At 40.5% G+C, this 23,850-nt stretch overlaps 1 protein-coding gene across 2 annotated transcripts in view; it reads right to left on the bottom strand.

The window, feature by feature from the left end:
* Positions 1-23,850, bottom strand: part of EXD1 (exonuclease 3'-5' domain containing 1) — a gene marked incomplete at both ends in the record, with an annotated part of 37,861 nt that overhangs the window by 12,380 nt on the left and 1,631 nt on the right. The window contains 5 exons of one of the 2 annotated variants that reach the window (XM_079699703.1): positions 11,786-11,872; positions 15,111-15,169; positions 18,829-18,956; positions 19,246-19,303; positions 22,171-22,239. In XM_079699703.1, the coding sequence (XP_079555829.1) occupies positions 11,786-11,872; positions 15,111-15,169; positions 18,829-18,956; positions 19,246-19,303; positions 22,171-22,239 (401 nt within the window). The remainder of the gene's footprint in view (positions 1-11,785; positions 11,873-15,110; positions 15,170-18,828; positions 18,957-19,245; positions 19,304-22,170; positions 22,240-23,850) is intronic. The other variant, XM_079699704.1, reaches the window with a different exon arrangement.

Here is a 23,850-nt window from a genome sequence, read left to right as displayed (position 1 = left end):
CCATTTGTAGCAACATGGATGGACTTGGAGGACATTATGCTAAGTGAAATAAGTCAGACAGAGAAAGAAAAATACTGTAGGATATCACTTATATGTGGAATCTAAAAAATACAACAAATGAGTGAATATAACAAAAAAGAAGCCGACTCACAGATATAGAGAAGAAACTAGTGGTTACCAGTGGTGGGGGGAATATAGGGGTGAGGTAGTGGGAGGTACATGCTATTGAGTGTAATATAGGCTCAAGGATGTATTGTACAACATGGGGAATACAGCCAACAATTTTGTGATAACGTTAAGTGGAAAGTAACCTTTAAAAATTGTATAAAAATAAGGGCTTCCCTGGTGGCGCAGTGGTTGGAGGTCCGCCTGCCGATGCGGGGGACGCGGGTTCGTGCCCCAGTCCGGGAGGATCCCACGTGCCGCGGAGCGGCTGGGCCCGTGGGCCGTGGCCACTGGGCCTGCGCGTCTGGAGCCTGTGCTCCGCAACGGGAGAGGCCGCGGCAGTGGGAGGCCCGCGTAGCGCAAAAAAAAAAAAAAAAAATTGTATAAAAATAAAATCTTTTAAAATTGGGGGGGACTTCCCTGGCGGCGCAGTGGTTAAGAATCCACCTGCCAATGCAGGGAACACTGGTTCGAGCCCTGGTCCGGGAAGATCCCACATGCCGTGGAGCAACTAAGCCCGTGCGCCACAACTACTGAACCTGTGCTCTAGAGCCCATGAGCCACAACTACTGAGCCTGCATACCACAACTACTGAAGCCCGCGCGCCTAGAGCCCGTGCTCCGCAACAAGAGAAGCCACCGCAATGAGAAGCCCGTACGCAACGAAGAGTAGCCCCCGCTCGCCACAACTAGAGAAAAGCCCGCTCGCAGCAACAAAGACCCAACGCAGCCAAAAATAAATAAATAAAATAAACTTTAAAATTGGGATATAACTAAACTGGGAAGCTCTAGGGAGGTGTGGGTGCTATAAGTGAGCAAAATCTTTGTTTAGCATAATAAAAGTTAATAATTTGTAAAACTGATGAATAAAGAGAGAGCAATAAGCATATTATCAAAAAAGGAAAATAGACACATTTCAACATGTTAAAAGTAGTTGCCTCTGTACTTTTTTTGTGTCTGGTTCCCTGGTTTTTGAGGATGCTACCAGAGGACACCCCTTGATGGCATGGATCTGGTGGCCAGGGTGGCTTGTATTCCTGGGTCTTGTGGGACTGTAGCAATTGGAGGGACAGTTCTTGGCAGGCTACCACCCCTAGGGCACTGCACAGACAGTGGACTGGAGCACACTCTCCAGTCTTTCTGTGAAGGAGGGCTCTTCGCTCATCCTGGAGCTTCAGCCTGAGAGGTAGGCTTCAGGATTGGTACACATTAGTGGCCTATGGAGTTGCTCTCAAGGAACATAAGCTGTGGACTCCATCTTGACGCTCTCCCTTGCTCCAGCTCACTTATATCACCGAGAAAAGAGCTTTGACACTCATCTGGAGCCCTGATTTCTGCAACTGCTGCTCAGGGGACACCTCCAGATTGCCTGGCTCTGGTGGCCAGCAAGGTTTATGCTTGTGGTCCCACAGGAATGTACATATTTGCATACTTAAAAAACTGATGCCTGAGGGTCTCACTTCCAGTCACCCCGAGTCTATGTGCTGAGATCCTCCCCTTTAGGACACTGACAGGTCTTGGCACATCCTCAACTACTGGGAGCTATTAAAAATATAATAGGCTGGGGCTTCCCTGGTGGCGCAGTGGCTGAGAGTCCGCCTGCCGATGCAGGGGACATGGGTTCGTGCCCCGGTCCGGGAGGATCCCACATGCTGCAGAGTGGCTGGGCCCGTGAGCCATGGCCGCTGAGCCTGTGCGTCCGGAGCCTGTGCTCCACGACGGGAGAGACCACAACAGTGAGAGGCCCGCGTACCGCAAAAAAAAAAAAAAAAAAAATTAAGCATACAAGTCCAAGGACCTGGTGGGAGAAAACATGCCCATTGACTTGCTTCCAGTCACAAAGACGATATTTGTAACCAACTGGATGTCCCCTCTGGTATCTAGACAACAAAAGGGGACAAATTAGGAAATAACCTAGAGGTGCCTAGGCCTGCATTACCAGGAAGTCCACCCTTTTGTTTTGGTAGAGACAGGTTTTGGTTTGGTTTCTTCCTCCCTCCCCAGCTTTATTGAGATAAAATTAGCATATAACATTGTGTAAGTTTAAGGTATATAACATGATAATTTGATGTAAGTATATACTGCAAAAGGATTACTATGATGAGGGTAGTTAACATATCTATTACCTCACATGGTTATCTATGTGTGGTGAGAACTTTTAAGATCTACTCTCTTAGCAGCTTTTAAGTATACAATACAGTATTGTTATCTATAATTACCATGCTGTGCATTACATTCCCATAACCTATTTATCTTATAACTGGAAGTTGTACCTTTCGACTACCTTCATCCATTTCCCCCATTCTCCCACTCCTGGCAACCACTACTCTACTCTCTGTTTCTATGAGTTTGGTTTTTTTAGATTCTGCATACAAGTGAGAGCATACGGTGTTTGTCTTTCTCTGTCTAACTTATTTTACTTAGCTGAATCCCTCCAGGTTCATCCATGTCATCACAAATGGCAGGATTTCCTTCTTTTTTATGGCAGAATAATATTCCATTGTACATATATATCACATTTTCTTTATCTATTCATCCATCTATGGACACTTGGTTGTTTCCATGTATTGGTTATTGTAAATAATGCTGTGATATGAACATGGGAATACAGTTATCTCTTTGAGATCCTGTTTTCATTTCCTTTGGATATATACCCAGAAGTGGGATTGCTGAACCATATGGTAGTTTTATTTTTAATTTTTTTGAGGAGCCTCCATACTGTTTCCATAGTGGCTCCACCAATTTACACTCCCACCAACAGTGCACAAAGGTTCCCTTTTCCCCATGTATTCATCAGCACTTATCTCTTGTCGTTTTGATAACAGCTGTCCTGTGTGTGGTGATATCTCATTGTAGTTTTTTTTTAAAATAACGATAGCTATATTTTAAAATATTTTATTCATTTTATTTATTTATTTTTGGCTGCTGTGGGTCTTAGTTGCAGCACACAGGATCTTTGTTGCAGCACACGGGATCTTCGTTGCAGCATGCAGGATCTTTCGTTGTAGCACGCAGGCTTCTCTCTAGTTGTGGTGTGCAGGCTCCAGAGCTTGCGGTCTCAGTAGTTGTGGCACATGGGCTTAGTTGCCCCGTGGCATGTGGGATCTTAGTTCCGCGAACAGGGATTGAACCCACGTCTCTTGCATTGGAAAGCGAATTCTTAACCACTGGACCACCAGGTAAGTCCCTCTCATTGTAGTTTTGATTTGTATTTCCCTGATGATTAGTGATGTTGAGCACCTTTTCATGTACCTGTTGGCATTTTGTATATCTTCTTTGGAAAATTGTCTATCCCAATCCTTTGCCTGTTTTAATTTTTATTTATTGATTTATTGATTGATTGATTGATTTACTGGCCACACCACACAGCATGCGGGATCTTAATTCCCCGACAAGGGACTGAACCCCTGCTCCCTGCAGTGGAAGCACAAATTCTCAACCACTGGACCACGAAGGAAGTCCCTGCTCTTTTTTTTTTTAATTTAATTTAATTATTTATTTATTTATTTTTGGCTACATTGGGTCTTCGTTGTTGTGTGTGGGCTTTCACTGGTTGCGGCGAGTGGGGGCTACCCTTTGTTGTGGTGTGCAGGCTTCTCATTGCAGTGGCTTCTCTTGTTGTGGAGCAGGGGCTCTAGGTGCGTGGGCTTCAGTAGTTAGTAGCACATGGGCTCAGCAGTTGTGGCACGTGAGCTCTAGCGTGCAGGCTCAGTAGCTGTGGTGCACGGGCTAAGGTGCTCCATGGCATGTAGGATCTTCCCGGGCCAAGGCTCGAACCCGTGTCCCCTGCATTGACAGGCGGATTCTTAACCACTGTGCCACCAGGGAAGCCCCCCGTCCATTTTTAAATTAGATTATTTGTTTTTTGCTATTGAGTTGTTATGAGTTCCTTATATATTTTGGATATTAACCCCTTATTAGCTATATGGTTTGCAAATATTTTCTCCCATTCCGCAGATTACCTTTTCATTTTGTTGATCCTTTCTTTTAATGTGCAGAGCTTTTTAATTTTTGTTTTAATGTTTATTTTTTATTTTTTTTTCTTATTAGTCATCCATTTTATACACATCAGTGTATACATGTCAATCCCAATCTCCCAATTCATCCCACCACCACCCACTCCCCCTGCCACTTTCCCCCCTTGGTGTCCATACGTTTTTTTCTCTACTTCTGTGTCTCAATTTCTCCTCTGCAAAGCGGTTCATCTGTACCATGTTCTAGGTTCCACATATATGCGTTAATATACGATATTTGTTTTTCTCTTTCTGACTTACTTCACTCTGTATGACAGTCTCTAGATGCATCCATGTCTCTACAAATGACCCAGTTTCGTTCCTTTTTATGGCTGAGTAATATTCCATTGTATATATGTGCCACATCTTCTTTATCCATTCGTCTGTTAATGGGCATTTAGGTTGCTTCCATGACCTGGCTATTGTAAATAGTGCTTCAGTGAACACTGGAGTGCATGTGTCTTTTTGAATTATGGTTTTCTCTGGGTATATGTCCAGTAGTGGGATTGCTGGGTCATATGGTAATTCTATTTTTAGTTCTTTAAGGAACCTCCATACTGTTTTCCATAGTGGCTCTATCAATTTACATTCCCACCAACAGTGCAAGAGGGTTCCCTTTTCTCCACACCCTCTCCAGCATTTGTTGTTTGTAGATTTTCTGATGATGCCCATTCTAACTGGTGTGAGGTGATACCTCATTGTAGTTTTGATTTGCATTTCTCTAATAGTGATGTTGAGCAGCTTTTCATGTGCTTCTTGGCCATCTGTATGTCTTCTTTGGAGAAATGTCTATTTAGGTCTTCTGCCCATTTTTGGACTGGGTTGTTTGTTTTTTTACTATTGAGCTGCATGAGCTGTTTATATATTTTGGAGATTAATCCTTTGTCCGATGATTCATTTGCAAATATTTTCTCCCATTCTGAGGGTTGCCTTTTCATCTTGTTTATGGTTTCCTTTGCTGTGCAAAAGCTTTTAAGTTTCATTAGGTCCCATTTGTTTTTGGTTTTTTTTTTTTTTTTGTGGTACACTGGCCTCTCACTGCTGTGGCCTCTCCCGTTGCGGAGCACAGGCTCTGGACACGCAGGCTCAGCAGCCATGGCTCACGGGCCCAGCTGCTCCACGGCACGTGGGATCTTCCCGGACTGGGGCATGTACCCGTGTCCCCTGCATCGGCAGGCAGACTCTCAGCCACTGCGCCACCAGGGAAGCCCTATTTTTGTTTTTATTTCCATTACTCTAGGAGGTGGATCAAAAAATATCTTGCTGTGATTTATGTCAAAGAGTGTTCTTCCTATGTTTTCCTCTAAGAGTTTTATAGTGCCCAGTCTTACATTTAGGTCTCTAATCCATTTTGAGTTTATTTTTGTGTATGGTGTTAGGGAGTGTTCTAATTTCATTCTTTTACATGTAGCTGTCCAGTTTTCCCAGCACCACTTATTGAAGAGACTGTCTTTTCTCCACTGTATATCCTTGCCTCCTTTGTCATAGATTAGTTGACCATAGGTGCATGGGTTTATCTCTGGGCTTTCTATCCTGTTCCATTGATCTATATTTCTGTTTTTGTGCCAGTACCATACTGTCTTCATTACTGTAGCTTTGTAGTATAGTCTGAAGTCAGGGAGTCTGATTCTTCCAGATCCGTTTTTTTCCCTCAAGACTGCTTTGGCTATTCGGGGTCTTTCGTGTCTCCATACAAATTTTAAGATTTTCTGTTCTAGCTCCATAAAAAATGCCATTGGTAATTTGATAGGGATTGCACTGAATCTGTAGATTGCTTTGGGTAGTATAGTCATTTTCACAATATTGATTCTTCCAATCCAAGAACATGGTATATCTCTCCATCTGTTGGTATCATCTTTCATTTCTTTCATCAGTGTCTTATAGTTTTCTGCATACAAGTCTTTTGTCTCCCTAGGTAGATTTATTCCTAGGTATTTTATTCTTTTTGTTGCAATGGTAAATGGGAGTGTTTCCTTAATTTCTCCTTCAGATTTTTCATCATTAGTGTATAGGAATGCAAGAGATTTCTGTGCATTAATTTTGTATCCTGCAACTTTACCAAATTCATTGATTAGCTCTAGTAGTTTTCTGGTGGCATATTTAGGATTCTCTATGTATAGTATCATGTCATCTGCAAACAGTGACAGTTTTACTCTTCTTTTCCAATTTGTATTCCTTTTATTTCTTTTTCTTCTCTGATTGCCATGGCTAGGACTTCCAAAACTATGTTGAATAATGTTGGTGAGAGTGGACATCCTTGTCTTGTTCCTGATCTTAGAGGAAATGCTTTCGGTTTTTCACCATTGAGAATGATGTTTGCTGTGGGTTTGTCATATATGGCCTTTATTATGTTGAGGTAGGTTCCCTCTATGCCCACTTTCTGGAGAGTTTTTATCATAACTCGGTGTTGAATTTTGTCAAAAGCTTTTTCTGCATCTATTGAGATGATCATATGGTTTTTATTCTTCAATTTGTTAAAATGGTGTATCACATCGATTGATTTGCGTATATTGAAGAATCCTTGCATCCCTGGGATAAATCCCACTTGATCATGGTGTATGATCCTTTTAATGTGTTGGATTCCATTTGCTAGTATTTTGTTGAGGATTTTTGCATCTATATTCATCAGTGATATTGGTCTGTAATTTTCTTTTTTTGTAGTATCTTTGTCTGGTTTTGGTATCAGGGTGATGGTGGCCTCATAGAATGAGTTTGGGAGTGTTCCTTCCTCTGTAATTTTTTGGAAGAGTTTGAGAAGGGTGGGTGTTACGTTTTCTCTAAATGTTTGATAGAATTCACCTGTGAAGCCATCTGGTCCTGGACTTTTGTTTGTTGGAAGATTTTTAATCACAGTTTCAATTTCATTGCTTGTGAATGGTCTGTTCATATTTTCTGTCTTCCCGGTTCAGTCTTGGAAGGTTATACCTTTCTAAGAATTTGTCCATTTCTTCCAGGTTGTCCATTTTATTGGCATAGAGTTGCTTGTAGTAGTCTCTTAGGATGCTTTGCATTTCTGCTGTGTCTGTTGTAACATCTCCTTTTTCATTTCTAATTTTATTGATTTGAGTCCTCTCCCTCTTTTTCTTGATGAGTCTGGCTAATGGTTTATCAATTTTGTTTATCTTCTCAGAGAACCAGCTTTTAGTTTTATTGATCTTTGCTGTTGTTTTCTTTGTTTCTATTTCATTTATTTCTGCTCTGATCTTTATGATTTCTTTCCTTCTGGTAACTTTGGGTTTTGTTTGTTCTTCTTTCTCTAGTTCCTTTAGGTGTAAGGTTAGATTGTTTTCTTGTTTCTTGAGGTAGGCTTGTATAGCTATAAATTTCCCTCTTAGAACTGCTTTTGCTGCGTCCCATAGGTTTTGGATCGTTGTGTTTTCACTGTCATTTGTCTCTAGGTATTTTTTGATTTCCTCTTTGATTTCTTCAGTGATCTCTTGGTTATTTAGGAACGTATTGTTTAGCCTCCATGTGTTTGTATTTTTTACATTTTTTTTCCCTGTAATTGATTTCTAATCTCATAGCGTTGTGGTCAGAAAAGTTGCTTGATATGATTTCAATTTTCTTAAATTTACTGAGGCTTGATTTGTGATCCAAGATGTGATCTATCCTGGAGAATGTTCCGTGCGCACTTGAGAAGAAAGTGTAACCTGCTGTTTTTGGATGAAATGTTTTATAAATATCAATTAAATCTATCTGGTCTATTGTGTCATTTAAAGCTTCTGTTTCCTTATTAATTTTCTGTTTGGATGATCTGTTGATTGGTGTAAGTGAGGTGTTAAAGTCCCCCACTATTATTCTGTTACTGTCGATTTCCTCTTTTAGAGCTGTTAGCAGTTGCCTTATGTATTGAGGTGCTCCTATGTTGGGTGCATATATATTTATTATTGTTATATCTTCTTCTTGGATTGATCCCTTGATCATTACATAGTGTCCTTCCTTGTCTCTTGTAACATTCTTTATTTTAAAGTCTCTTTTATCTGATATGAGTATTGCTACTCCAGCTTTCTTTTGATTTCCATTTGCATGGAGTATCTTTTTCCATCCCCTCACTTTCAGTCTGTATGTGTCCCTAGGTCTGAAGTGGGTCTCTTGTAGATAGCATATATATGGGTCTTGTTTTTGTATCCACTCAGCAAGCCTGTGTCTTTTGGTTGGAGCGTTTAATCCGTTCATGTTTAAGGTCATTATTGATATGTATGTTCCTATTACCATTTTCTTAATTGTTTTGGGCTTGTTTTTGTAGGTCCTTTTCTTCTCTTGTGTTTCCCACTTAGAGAAGTTTCTTTAGCATTTGTTGTAGAGCTGGTTTGGTGGTGCTGAATTCTCTTAGCTTTTGTTTGTCTGTAAAGCTTTTGATTTCTCCATCGAATCTGAATGAGATCCTTGCTGGGTAGAGTAATCTTAGTTGTAGCTTCTTCCCTTTCATCACTCTAAGTATATCATGCCACTCCCTTCTGGCTTTAGAGTTTCTGCTGAGAAATCGGCTATTAACCTTATGGGAGTTCCCTTGTATGTTATTTGTCGTTTTTCCCTTGCTGCTTTCAATAATTTTTCTTTGTCTTTAATTTTTGCCAATTTGATTTCTATGTGTCTCAGCTTGTTTCTCCTTGGGTTTATCCTGTATGGGACTCACTGGGCTTCCTGGACTTGGGTGGCTATTTCCTTTCCCATGTTAGGGAAGTTTTCAACTATAATGTCTTCAAATATTTTCTCGGGTCCTTTCTCTCTCTCTTCTCCTTCTGGGACCCCTATAATGTGAATGTTGTTGCGTTTAACATTGTCCCAGAGGTCTCTTAGGCTGTGTTCATTTCTTTCCATTCTTTTTTCTTTATTCTGTTCCACAGCAGTGAATTCCACCATTCTGTCTTCCAGGTCACTTATCCATTCTTCTGCCTCAGTTATTCTGCTATTGACTCCTTCTAGTGTAGTTTTCATTTCAGTTATTGTATTGTTCATCTCTGTTTGTTCTTTAATTCTCCTAGATCTTGGTTAAACATTTCTTGCATCTTCTCAGTCTTTGCCTCCATTCTTTTTCCGAGGTCCTGGATCATCTTCACTATCCTTATTCTGAATTCTTTATCTGGAAGATTGCCTACCTCCATTTCATTTAGTTGTTTTTATGGGGTTTTATCTTGTTCCTTCATCTGGTACATAGCCCCCTGCCTTTTCATCTTGTCTATCTTTCTGTGAATGTGGTTTTTGTTCCACAGGCTGCAGGATTGTAGCTCTTCTTGCTTCTGCTGTCTGCCCTCTGGTGGATGGGTAGAGCTGGCTGTTGCTCTGGTGGGCAGAGCTCAGTAAAACTTTAATCTGCTTGTCTGCTGTTGGGTGGGGCTGGGTTCCCGCCCTGGTGGTCGTTTGGCCTGAGGCAACCCAACACTGGAGCCTACCTGGCTCTTTGGTGGGGCTGATGGCAGACTCTGGGAGGGCTCACGCCAAGGAGTACTTCCCACAACTTCTGCTGCCAGTGTCCTTGTCCCTTGGTGAGCCACAGCTGCCCCCCGCCTCTGCAGGAGACCTTCCAACACTAGCAGGTAGTTCTGCTTCAGTCTCCTCTGGGGTCACTGCTCCTTCCCCTGGGTCCCAATGTGCACACTACTTTGTGTGTGCCCTCCAAGAGTGGAGTCTGTGTTTCCCCCAGTCCTGCTGAAGTCCTGCAATCAAATCCCGCTAGGCTTCAAAGTCTGATTCTCTAGGAATTCCTCCTTCCATTGTCAGACCCTCAGGTTGGGAAGCCTGACATGTGGCTCAGAACCTTCACTCCAGTGGGTGGACTTCTGTGGTATAAGTGTTCTCCAGTTTGTGAGTCACCCACCCACCCAGCAGTTATGGGATTTGATTTTATTGTGATAGCACCCCTCCTACCATCTCACTGCGGCTTCTCCTTTGTCTTTGCCTGTGGGGTATCTTTTTTGGTGAGTTCCAGTGTCTTCCTGTCGATGACTGTTCAGCAGTTAGTTGTGATTCCAGTGTTCTCAAAAGGGGGAGTGAGAGCATGTCCTTCTACTCCGCCATCTTGAATCAATCTTGAGCTTTTTAATTTGATGTTGTCCAAATTGTTTATTTTTGCTTTTGTTGTTTGTGGAGGTTTGTTTTAAATAATTTGCATTTGTGCTGCTAACTCTAACCTAGTCATCTAAAAGCTAAGGTTTACCTAGAAAGTGCATGAAACAAGAGGGAAGCAATTTAATCCCTGAGCAAAACTGGGCTTGATAACTCCATTCCTTACCCTTTGAGAAAGTAAACATTCCAGAGGAAAGAGTTCAAGAAGGCAGATTGCCAATCCTAATAAAAATATTCTCTCAGTAGGCTGATGTAGGTCTTCACTCAAAGGATGGAGGACATTGATTGGGAATTCAGCTGGCTTTCTTGGCCCACTCCCCCTTAAATACTGATGATACTGAGTTTGGTCCAAAGGTGGTTACCCATCCTCTAGCTATTCAAGGCTCACTACAAAGTTCTTTGGATATAATGGATATCCTCACCTACATCTCCTTGATCCAGGAAAATGAGACTGATGTGGCAGAAATCTACTGTGGAAATCTACCAATCAGAGGAAAGATAAGAAATTCTCCATATTTCGGGACTTCCCCGGTGGTCCAGTGGTAAAGAATCTGCCTTACAACGCAGGGGATGCAGGTTCAATCCCTGGTCAGGGAACTAAGATCCCATATGCTGTGGGGCAACTAAGCCCGTGCACCAGCTACTGAGTTCGCACACCTCAACTAGAGAGCCCGCATGCCGCAAACTACAGAGCCCACACAGCCTGGATCCCGTGCACCGCAATGAAAGATCCTGCATGCCTAAGCGAAGGTCCCGTGTGCCACAACTAAGACCCGACACAGCGAAAAATAAATACAATAAATAAATAAATAATAAATCTTAAAAAGAAATTCTCCATATGTCTAAGGCAAGAGAACAGAGCTGGGAAAGAAAACCTCAGGTAGAGCCTCTGAGACAGCAGAGACAGCAACGATGATTGTAAAGCTCTTTCCTTTTTTTTTTGGCCGCACCACACAGCATGCAGGATGTTAGTTCCCGGAACAGGGATCAAACCTGTGCAGTAGGAGCACGGAGTCTTTTTTTTTCTTAATTTATTTTTGTCTGCGTTGGGTCTTCGTTGCTGCGCACAGGCTTTCTCTAGTTGCGACAAGCGCCGGCTTCTCATTGTGGTGGCTTTTCCTGCAGAGCACGGGCTCTAGGAGCGTGGGCTTCAGTAGCTGTGGCACACGGGCTCACTAGTTGTGGTTCGCACTCTAGAGTGTGGGCTTAGTAGTTGTGGCACATGGGTTTAGTTGCTCTGCAGCATGTGGGATCTTCCCCGACCAGGGCTCGAACCCGTGTCCCCTGCATTGGCAGGCAGATTCTTAACCACTGAGCCACCAGGGAAGTCCCAGAAGCAAGGAGACTTAACCACTGGACCACCAGGGAAGTCCCTAAAGCTCTTTCCTTTGAAAATAATAAACTGAGTACAAGAAAATTGAAAGGCATTCCAAACAAGCTATAGGATAGTGACACTGGGGTGACATAAAAAAGACAATTAAAATAAATTTACCAGTGAATCTACAATTATTTCAAAATAAAAAGTTTTAAGAAATCTTTTACCTGAAGCCAACATAGTCTCCCATGACGACACACATTAGCTCCTTCTGCTGCCACACTCAGGACACTTTGCTTCTTGATGTGGAGCATCTGGTAAGAAAAGGAAGAAAATAAAAATCTCCAGGAAATAAATGCTGCAATTATGACATCATGAATGGCACAAGTAAAATGGCTAGAAATAAACAAAGTGGATCACCTTCTTTTAAACTTACAAAATCCGAAACATGTGTCTGCTTCATACACACACACACACACACACACACACACACACACACACACACACATCACATTGAATGCTTATGATCCTCTTTTCAGTGTTCACAAAGTTATTCCACAACTGGAAAATAAATCATTCATATTGCAAATGCTAATAAGAGTTGGAAACTCAGATACCTTTTGTTACCATTGATGTTACAGCGAAAGGTTTCTAGTCTTTATGGCAAGATTCCTCATGCAAAGAACAGCAATTTACTGTACCTAAAGGGAACTCACACAGTGGCTGAGTCTCACAGTATCTACTGTTCAGAATGAGAAAAACACAGACTCAACAGGTCCTTTAAAGTCTTGGATTCATTAAATTATTTAAAACTGAAATAGGGGTATCCTGGAAACACATGCTGGTCCTCTTATTATCTATATTCTTATTATATTTCAAAACATTATACAATTCTAAAATCTTTACTGCATAATCCATGAAAATATCTGCATGGCACAAGATTCTCCCCATTTTACAGGTAGATAAATTACTCAAGAATAGAAAGGCAAAGTAACTTACACTAGCACAATATCTTCCTTTACAGAGCATAAAGTGTTTTATATTCTGAGTATCTTTCATCAATGATAAAAAAAGGGGACTGAACTTCAGTTCCATTCTCAATCAACAAGAAGGCTGCAAAACTGGGAACAAAAGCTGTATTTCCCTATTGATAAGAATTTCCAACTAAGTCTTTAAATTTCCGGAGCAAAAGTTCTTATCCTATTATTTGTTGTTGTTGTCATGGACCCTTTAAAGCATCTGTTGATATATAAAGAATTCTTGTAACTCAATTAAAATGGCAAATGAATAGATATTTCTCTAAAGAAGATATACAAATAGCCAATAAGCCTATATGGGAAAAGAATCTAAAAAAGAGTGGATATATGTATAGGTATAACTTTGCTGTACACCTGAAACTAACACAACATTGTAAATCAACTTTACTCCAACAAAAATTTAAAAAAGAAATAGCCAATGAACACATGAAAATATGCTTAACACTATTAGCCTTCAGGGAAATGCAAATCAAAACCACAATGAGATACTACTTCACAGCACTAGGATGGCTATAATTAAAATGACAGATAATAGTGTCAGTAAGAATGTGGAGAAATTGGAACCCTCACGCCCTGCTGGTCGGAAAGTAAAGTGGTGCAGCAGCTTTGCAAAACAGTATGGCCAATCCTCAAAAAGTTAAACACAGAGTTATTACATGAGCCAGCAATTCCACTTGTAAGTATCTATCCAAGAGAAATGGAAACGTGTCCACACAAAAACTTGTATACGTATGTTCACAGCAGCAATATTCATAATAGCCAAAAAGTAGAAACAACCCAAATGTCCATCAAATGGTGAAAGGATAAATGAAATGTGGTATATCCATACAAAGGAATATTTTTTGGCAACAAAAATAAGTGAAATACTGATAAATGCTATAACATAGATAAACCTTGAAAATATTATGCTACGCAAAAGAAGCCAGGCCAATCACAAATGACCACATATCGTATGATCCCATTTATATGAAATGTCCTAAACAGGCACATTCATAGAGGCAGAAAATAGATTAGCGGTTGCCAGGGGCTGGGGGTACTCAGAAGGGATTAGAGGTGTTGGCTAAGGAATATGGGGTTTCCTTTTGGGGTATTAAAAATGTTCTAAAATTCACTGTGGTGATGGATGTACAATTCTGTGAATATGCTAAAATCCAGTGAAGTGTACATTTTAAATTGGTAAATTTTATGGCATGTGAATTATATCTCAATAAAGCTGTTTAAAAAGCAAAGAATCTGGGGCTTCCCTGGTGGCGCAGTGGTTGAGAGTCCGCCTGCCGATGCAGGGGACATGGGTTCGTGCCCCGGTCCGGGAGGATCCCACATGCTGCGGAGCGGCTGGGCCCATGAGCCATGGCCGCTGAGCCTGCGCGTCCGGAGCCTGTGCTCCGCAATGGGCGAGGCCACAACAGTGAGAGGCCTGCGTACCGCAAAAAAAAAAAAAAAAAAAAGAATCTGCTGAAAGCTAACCCTCTCTTAAAAAATACACCTGTGCATACATGAGCATAAGCTTGCTTCTAAACAAAAAACTTAACGACTTCCCTAAAGTCTAACTGTGAACCATAGCCTAGGCTGAATAATTAGTTACTGCCACATCTCAAATTAATAAAATATTATAGAGAAATTGCCTAAATAGAGCATCTAGACTGGTCTTTTAAAAATAGAAGTAAAAAAATTTCTGACTCTCCTCTAAAACTGCCAATTGCTCTCCATCTTACTCAAGTCAAACTCAAAATCCTTATGTCTACCTGACCTGCCTCCTGCCCCCTTCCATTCCCTAACACTCTTTTTCACTGCCACAATGACCTCCCTGCTGTTCCTCCACACAAGTCAAGTGTGCTTCAGCCTCAGGGCCTCTGCACTTGTAATTATGCCTTCTTTAAGTTTTTTACTAGATATCCACATGGTTAGCTCCCTTACTTCTTTTAGATCTCTGTTCCAATGTCACCTCTTCACAGAGGTTTTCTCTGTCTACCCTAAATAAAATAGGAACTCCCTGTCATTCTATTCACCATACTACACTTTTTCTTCATAGCACTTATCACCAGTTGATATACAATTATGTGTTTATTTTCTTGCATTAAAATAAGCTCCTTCAGGGCTAGAACTTTGTCTTGATTATTATTTTAACCCAGACCTCAGAACAATGCCTGGCAAATAGCCGGCTCTCAGATGTTTTGTTAACTCATTAGGAAAAACATTAATGATCTTTTTTTTTCTTTTTTTTTTTGCGGTACGCGGGCCTCTCACTGTTGTGGCCTCTCCCGTTGTGGAGCACAGGCTCCGGACACGCAGGCTCAGCGGCCATGGCTCATGGGCCCAGCCGCTCCGCGGCGTGTAGGATCTTCCCGGACCGGGGCACGAACCCGTGTCCCCTGCATCGGCAGGCGGACTCTCAACCACTGCGCCACCAGGGAAGCCCAACATTAATGATCTTATAATAAGAGAGAAATTTATGAGACATAGACATGATACCCATTTGCAGACAATATGGAGAATGATTGAAGGCAATACTTACTGCAGCACCAAATTTCTGCTGGAACTGATCAATGACTGTGTATGTCACCTCCTCTTCCTCTACAGGAGAATGTTATTATATATATTTGTCTTCCTTGGCAATAGAATAGCCCTCCCACCAATTTTAGCCATAATCCTAAAGTCCTACTCTATTGCAACTCAGATGTCTAGAACTACTGAGGCTAAGCCTAGAATACTGAGAACTATTTCATTATCACCTGCGTCAGTCCATCCCGTAGTGAACACTATTAGCATTATTTGTCAGTTGAGAATAAACAAAAGCCCCACTAATGATATCTTATAAAATAAAATATTTACTCATTTCCTTTGATAATCCAGTAATGTTTCCTTCATCATAAGTTTATATCTTGAATACTTCAAGACATGTACTTTTAAAAAAATTTTTATACAATTTTTGAAGGTTACACTCCATTTACATTTATTAGAAAATATTGGCTATACTCCCCGGTGTTGTACAATACATCCTTGTAGCCTATCTTATATCCAATAGTTTGTAACTCCCACTGCCCCACCCCTATATCCCCCCCACACTGGGAAACACTAGTCTGTTCTCTGTATCTGTGAGTCTGCTTCTTTTTTGTTATAGTCACTAGTTTGTTGTATTTTTTATTTTTATTTTTTTTTATTTTTTTTTTTTTTGTTGCTGTACGTGGGCCTCTCCTGTTGTGGCGTCTCCTGTTGCGGAGCACAGGCTCCGGACGCGCAGGCTCAGCGGCCATGGCTTACGGGCCCAGCCGCTCCGCGGCATGTGGGATCTTCCCAGACCGGGGCACGAACGCACGTCCCCTGCATCGGCAGGCGGACTCTCAACCACTGCGCCACCAGGGAAGCTGTTGTATTTTTTAGATTCCACATATAAGTGATATCATACAGTATTTAAGACATGCGTTTTCTAAAAGCACATTCATAATAAAAAATAATAGCTTAAAATAAATTAGTCCTGGAGATGGACCAATGTCCACACGTTTGGAATTCTCTGGATCCTGAAAAATTAATTATTTTTCTAATTATGTAATTTAAAAGATTAGAGGTATAGCATAACATATAGTTCTTCATCTCCCAAACTTTAAAACTCTGGAGTGGCTCAGGACATAGTCCATAAACCGCTTCCTTTTTTCTATCCATACTTACTCTCTTGGTGATCTCATCTAGTCTCAAGGCTTTAAATACCATTTATAGGCTAGATCTTGAATTTATATCTCCACCTCAGATCTTTGTCTTCATCTCTCAGCTTACACTCAAACTTAGGTTGACCAAAACTAAACTCCTAACCATCTCCCCAAAACCTTTCCCACCCAGAATCCTTCCCATACTTCAGGCTGCTCAAGCCCAAACCCCTGAAGTCATCCTTGTTTCCTCTTTTTCTCTCACAACTACATCTAATCTGTCAGTACATTGTGTTGGCTCCACCTCAATATACATGAAGAATTCCACCACTTCCTACCAACCATATTGCCACCACGAGGGTCAAACCACCATACCCACTAAACAAAATTATTTCAGTAGCCTCCTAACTGGTATTCATGCTCTTACGCTGGCCCTCCTCTCAGCATCTATACAGCATCCAGAGTGATTTTGTAAAAACAGAAGTCAGATCATGTTACTCTTCTGCTCAAAACTCTCCAATGGAAAATAGAAGTTTAAAAAAATACCTTCTATAATAGTATAAAAATAGAAATACTTAGGGATAAATATGGCAAAAGATGTGTAAGACATACAATGAGAACTACAAAACACTGCTGAGAAATTAAAGATCTAAATAAATGTTGAGGTATACTGGGTTAATGGAATGGAATACTCAATACTGTTAAGATGTCAATATTCCCCAAACTGATCTATCAATTCATTGTAATCCCAAAAGAGACTCCAGCAGAGTTTTTTATTTTTTGGTAGAAATTAACAAGCTGATTCTAAAATTCATAGGGAAATGCAAAGAACAAAGAACAGCTGAAACAACTTTGAAAAAGAACAAAATTGGAGAACTAATACTACCTGTTTTCAAGATCTATCATAAATCAACAATAAACAAAACAGTCTAGTATTGGTGTAAAGATAGAAAAATTAGATCAATGTAACAGAATAGAATGTCCATAAATAAATAAACCTATATACATACGGAAAACTGATGTTTGACAAAGGTGAAAAGGTAACTGAAGGGAGAAAATACAGACTTTTCAATAAATGGTGCTGGAATAATTGAATGTCCATATGGAAAAAAAGAACCTTGTCCATATCACATCATATACAAAAATTAAAAATGGATCATACAGGAATAAAGACGCAGATGTAGAGAATGGACTTGAGGACACAGGGAGGGGGAAGGGTAAGCTGGGACGAAGTGAGAGAGTGGTATGGACACATATACACTACCAAATGTAAAATAGCTAGTGTGAAGCAGCCGCATAGCACAGGGAAATCAGCTCAGTGCTTTGTGACCACCTAGAGGGGTGGGATAGGGAAGATGGGAGGGAGACGCAAGAGGGAGGAGATATGGGGATATATGTATATGTATAGCTGATTCACTTTGTTATAAAGCAGAAACTAACACACCATTTTAAAGCAATTACACTCCAATAAAGATGTTTAAAAAAAAGTATATATAAACATTAAAAAAAAAGGATCATAGACCTAAATGTAAAACCTAAAATGTCTAGAAGAAAACAAAGGAGAAAATCTTTGTGACTTTGAGATAGGAGAAATTACTTAGATATGACATCAAAAGCACAATCCATAAAAGAAAGAAAATGGACAAATGGTACTTCATCAAAATTTAAAATGTCTGCTCTTCAAGAGATGCTTTAAGAGAATGAAAAGACAAACCACAGACTTGGAGAAAATATTTGCAAAGCATATATTTGAGAAAAGGCTTGTATCCAGAATATATAAAGAACTCCCAACACTGAATGATAAGAGAACAATCCAATAAGAAAATGAACAAAAGATATGGATAGACATTCACCAAAGATATTCAGATGCCAAATAAGTACATTAAAAAATCCTCAACATCCTTAGTCATTAGGGAAATGAAAAAAACAACCAACCAACCTCCAATGGCTTCTCTTCTCACTGCAGAGTAAAAGCCAAGTCTTTTCAATGATCTACAAAGTCTTCCATGATCCACTCACCCCACTTCATCCCCTACTGCTCTCCTTGCTCCAGCTACACTCATCTCCTTGCTGTCCCTTCAAGATCATGGCATGTTCCTCTCTCAGGCCTTTGCATCTGCTAATTTTTTATGCCTAAAAACCATTCCCCCCAGATATTCATACATCTTAGTCCCTCACTTCCTTCAAGCCTTTACTTCAAATGTCACTATTTCAATGAGACCTGTCCTGGATATTCAAAAATTGTAAAACCACCCTCTCCACACATTTCTTCTTTTTCTTCTGTTTTTTTCCTACTTAACATGTGGCACCAGCATACTATATAGGATACTAATTTATCTTATTTAGTGTGTTTCCTGCACCATAACTCAATGAAGGTAGAGATACCAAACTTTGGTATCCCCAATGTCTGGCATATAGTGTGCACTCAAATGTTAAATAAACAAATGAATCATGATATTTTATCTTAATTCGGACCCTAGAAACAACGGCCTAGCTGAGAATTCCACATAGAACCTTGACTTGGGGTTATACCAACTCTGAAGAGTTCTGAACCACAAGAGAGCCTAGAAAATTCAGAGCCCTGGTACTCACCTGATGGGCTGTACTTGAGGTCATTTAGCAGAGAGGTGGTTGGTGCCTCAGAGGCAGGAGAAGCAGCCTTATATGTATTTAGGTCTTCATCTTTTATTGTATCCATCCTGTTTCTTTCTGTATTTAGACTATGCTTACAAAAAAACAACACTTAGGTGAACTTGTTCTTTGTTAATGCCATACACACATCAGTGGTAATGACTCTGGATCTTTCATAGAGAACCCATTCATCCACTGTTTACATTGATTTGAAGATACCATCTAAAGATGGAAGGAAACATCCACCTATTTCTTCTCATTTTAGGAATTACACAGCTAGTGAATTATAGTTAAGGCTAATGTGTACATCTGGGTTAAGGCTAGATTATAGTTAAGGCTAATGTGTACATCATAATTAAGAAAATCATTCCATCATACCTAACAGAAGATGCCTTTTCTCCTACTGCACCTTGTTCTTCTTCATCCAGTAGTTCCACTGTAAAATAACCAAACGGCTTCCAACAGTACTTCCAATCGGAAAGCAGTTAACTATCCCTCTGTCCCCTCCACAGCCACAGTTTGATTATGTAACATAGACAGTAATTGGGAATGAAATGTTAGTCCATAGAGCCTTCATCGGCCAGCAATAAATAGAGCAGAAAAGACTATCCAAAGTACTGAAGACCCCTAATCTTACATCCCTACATAGCTTCCTTGGTCATTTAGCAGGATTAGGAACCTCTCTACATATCCACTTTACCCTTTTTGTTCCAGGACACCTTTGTGGTCATGCAGAATGGTTCTAGAAATATCTCTTCTTTCCTATTTATTCCCAACCTAATGCATTTTCCCTCACACTATGTACTGTTTGGGGGTTTTCTCTTAAATCATTCACACTGTCCCTTCCACTTTCTCAGGCTGGTGCATTAACAGTTCAGTGACGTGAAAGGTAATAAAAGCTAGACTGGAAATCACAAAAGAAATATGAGAGAAACATTCCACAGAGACTCTGAAACCATTTATTTTTAACCTAACAGTTCACGGAATACAGGGAAATATTGTATATCCTTGATTCTAAGATGCACATTTTAAACAACTCTGAAATTGGATATGATTTACAGTAAATGCGCATGATAGTTTAATTGGCAGCTTCTTTTTCTTTCTTAGGGTGGGAAAAGAAATAATGCACCTTGTCATTAATGGCATCTAAGATTCAATTAAGTACACTTAGGTACTTTTCATGGAAAAGGTTTCTCAGGGGCCACTATGTTTCAAATGTCTCTTTCTCCTACACTGTCTAGAAGTGTTGAGTCTGGGTCAGAGAAAGTAAAATTCACTAAAAACTCAGATTAATCAATTATTATCCTTTATCTTGATAATTCTTGTTCAAGGTGCTTTTCAGGGAGAACTCTCTATGGGTGATTGAGCCACAGGGCAAAGAAAGAAGAAGAAGGCCATCCTTTGAGCTTAGAGATTATAAACAAAGGCCAAGTTCTGAGAATGAATTTAGGAAGAAATGAATCCATGTGTACAGATCACAAAGCTGGTCAGTGGTCAGCCTTCTCCTGAGTTAGGAGATAGTGGTGATTCCTTCATTTTTCTTCACAAACTCATCCACAGCCTAGCTTTGTTCCAGTCCAGAGCTCTGTTCTACTGCAGAGTCTAACAGTTAACACACAATTAACAATCCCTCTACTTCCACCACCATCACTGCCATTTTAAAAAGGTGCTCAAGGGACAGAGTGTTTACAGTAGCGTACTCAGTAAGAAACGAGAATTATATAAGCTGGCTGGGGACTTCCCTGGTGGTCCCGTGGCTAAGACTCCATGTTCCCAGAGCCTGAGTTTGATCCCTGGTCAGGGAACTAGATCCCACAGGCTGCAACTAAAGATCCCACATGCTGCAACTAAAGATCACACATGCCGCAACTAAAGATCATGCGTGCCACAACTAAAATATCCTGCATGCCACAATTAAGACCTGACGTAGCCATAGAAAGAAAGAAAGAAATACTAAAAAAAAAAAAAAAAGCTGGCTGGACTTGTCTGCTTTAAAGTAGGTCTGGATTGGCAGGAGTCCTTTCCTTTCCTCATATCTGCCCCAACAGTAAGAAATGCACAGTTCTGTGAGGTCCCAGCTCACCCATTCCTCCACCCCACACTGATATTCACTCCTCCTTGGAAGGCTTTTTGCTTTTGAGTTCTTGAAAGAAAGAATAGTTCTTGTTCCTAACCCTTTTCCCTTACCCCATTTGGCTTGTCTGAAGCACACTGACCAGATGAGCTTCTATAGCGCTTCCTTTAGGCAAACAATTGTATCTATTCTTGCTAAATTGTTTTAGCTGGCAGAAATAAAGAACAGGGCTACTTCCCACAATTCCCAAATCCCAAAAGGTCTGAAAACCAAAAATTCTTTGTAACTCTTTTGGCAGCAAAACCTGAACTGACATACTATTTATAGTCCTACTTTATTCCACTTAATATGATTATCCATCCGTTTCTCTGTAGAAATGTGTTTTATTACGGAGTGCTGACCAGACCCACTCGAGGTGTTATGTAATGTGACCAGTATATACCCTTTGTTAGCTTTTCGAAAAATCCAGAACTAGCCTGAGATCTGAAACCTTTGGCCCCAAGGTTTCAAATAAGGGACTGTGAATGTACTGTGAATGTCTGGTGTTAAATTCACTTGCTGAGCAAGACAGTTCCTTTCTTTTTTTTTTTTAATTTATGTATTTATTTATTTTTTGCTGCATTGGGTCTTCATTGCCATTCATGGGCTTTCCCTAGTTGTGGCGAGTGGGGGATACTCTTCGGTGAGGTGCATGGGCTTCTCATTGGGGTGGCTTCTCGAGGTGCATGGGCACTAGGACTGTGGGCTTCAGTAGTTGTGGCACACGGGCTGGGCTCAGTAGTTGTGGCTCGCGGGCTCTAGAGCGCAGGCTCAGTAGTTGTGGTGCACGGGCTTAGTTGCTCCATGGCATGTGGGATCTTCCCGGACCAGGGATCAAACCCGTGTCCCCTGCACTGGCAGGCGGATTCTTAACCACTGCGCCACCAGGGAAGCCTGACAGTTCCTTTCTGTTCAGATTCCTAACTCTGCCTGCAAGCTGAGTCTCTAGTACTGAGTACCAGATGTCCTCACATTGTAAAACCAACATGATTAAAATTCTCTACGACTGCTCTGCTCATAGTACCAGTAAGATAAGGGACAATTCCCAAATACCAGTTTTAAGAGTCCGTAAATGCAAGATAACATCTTAGTTTTCCCTCCCACCCCCAAACACTGAAATGAGGTGGAGCAATGAGTTTATTGCTACTGAAAATCCCGATACCAGCATTTAGGGAACGTGAAGTTCTCACCATTTACAATCTCGTGTCCAAAAAACATCTTCACTCCTGGGACACTTTGATCAGTCTCCACATTCTTCACTGTTATAGAAAACAATTCATTTGGTTGATAAAAAGTAATATTCCCTAAAACTATAAGAAAATATGTCTCACAAAAGTGCCCAAATCTGAGTTTTATAAAAATCCCCAAATTATCTTCCCCAAGGAATAAAAAGTCAATAATAAATTACAAAGCTATAACCTTGAAACAAGTAGTATAAAGAACAGAGGGAACCCCAGAATGGCCCAAGATACACTAAAAGGGCAGTAGTAGTACACTGAATTTAAACTTCTTCCAAAAATATTCTAAGGCCTTTGGGGCTAAGGATTATCTACTTATTATATTTCTACTGATTTGTACTCCACCTAACTCCAGAAAAAAACTTAAGTCATCTGACTATTTCTAGAGTCCACACCCTGTTTCATGTCATGCTACATGCTTGAGCTATTAATTGTCGGAGACAACAATGCAACTCCTGGCCCAATTACAGGCTCTTCTATGAGTAGGTAAGGGAGTTGGGAGAAGTTTATTTGTCATGTTTACAATACAGTGTCATTTTTTTCTAGATGGCAGTGCTCACAGCAGCTGTATATTTCCACATTTCTCAGCAATCCAAAACAAATGAGTTTTACCTTCACTAGTCCACTGAATATATTCTTACATAGGTCAAAGACCACCAACTGCCTATTTGTCAAATCCCCAAAAAAGTTTACAGTCTTATACTTGGTTCCCATGCATCCACTGACAATACTGTTCTCTCCTTTCTTCTTTGGCTTACAAGACACTCTTAGTGTTTATTTCTTTTCCTACTAATTATCTAAAGCCACCACACTGAGCACCCACTCCAAACCAGGCATCTTGCTAATTACTTGCCTGTGTTTGACTATCCAGTAACATAATGAGATAGGCATTTCACTGTCTCCATTATGGAGGAATTTGAGGCTCAGAAAGGTTGAATAACCTGCTCAAGGTCACACTACTAGTAAAAGACAGAGTCAGGATTCAAAACCAGGCCTCAATGATTTTAATAAGCATCTTGTAACCAGTGTTCCACTGTCTCCCTGATTTGCTCCTTCGAGTCTCCTTAGCTGTCTCTACCACCACCGCTTGCCCCTTACACACTGATAATCCCTAGGGTGATATTCTTCATGCTTCTTCCTTCTCCTTGAATGATCACATCAACTTCCTAGTTGTCCTGACATACATTATTTCTCCAGTATGGATTATTTCTCTGAGCTCCACTCTCATTTTCAACTAATAGCAGACTTACTGCAATATTTTTCAAATTGATCATTATCTTCTCCCACTAACCAACAAACCTGTTCCTCTTCCCATTTCTATCAATTAATAACAGTACTATACACATAATCTGAGTTATAAATGTAGGAGGCTCTTTGACTATCTAAATCAGCAGTCCCCAACCTTTTTGGCACCAGGAACCAGTTTCGTGGAAGACAATTTTTCCATGGACTGGGGTGGGGGGATGGTTTCAGGATGATTCAAGTACATTACATTTATTGTGCACTTTATTTCTATTATTATTACGTTGTAATATATAATGAAATAATCACACAACTCACCATAATGCTAACAAGAGGTGGAGCTCAGGCAGTGCAAATGATGCGGAGCGGCTGTAAATACAGATGAAGCTT

The sequence above is a fragment of the Hyperoodon ampullatus genome (assembly GCF_949752795.1).
Source record: "Hyperoodon ampullatus genome assembly, chromosome: 3".
Lineage (NCBI taxonomy): Eukaryota > Metazoa > Chordata > Mammalia > Artiodactyla > Ziphiidae > Hyperoodon > Hyperoodon ampullatus.
Note: the sequence above shows the minus strand (reverse complement) of the source record. Positions and strands in the feature narration are given on the sequence as shown.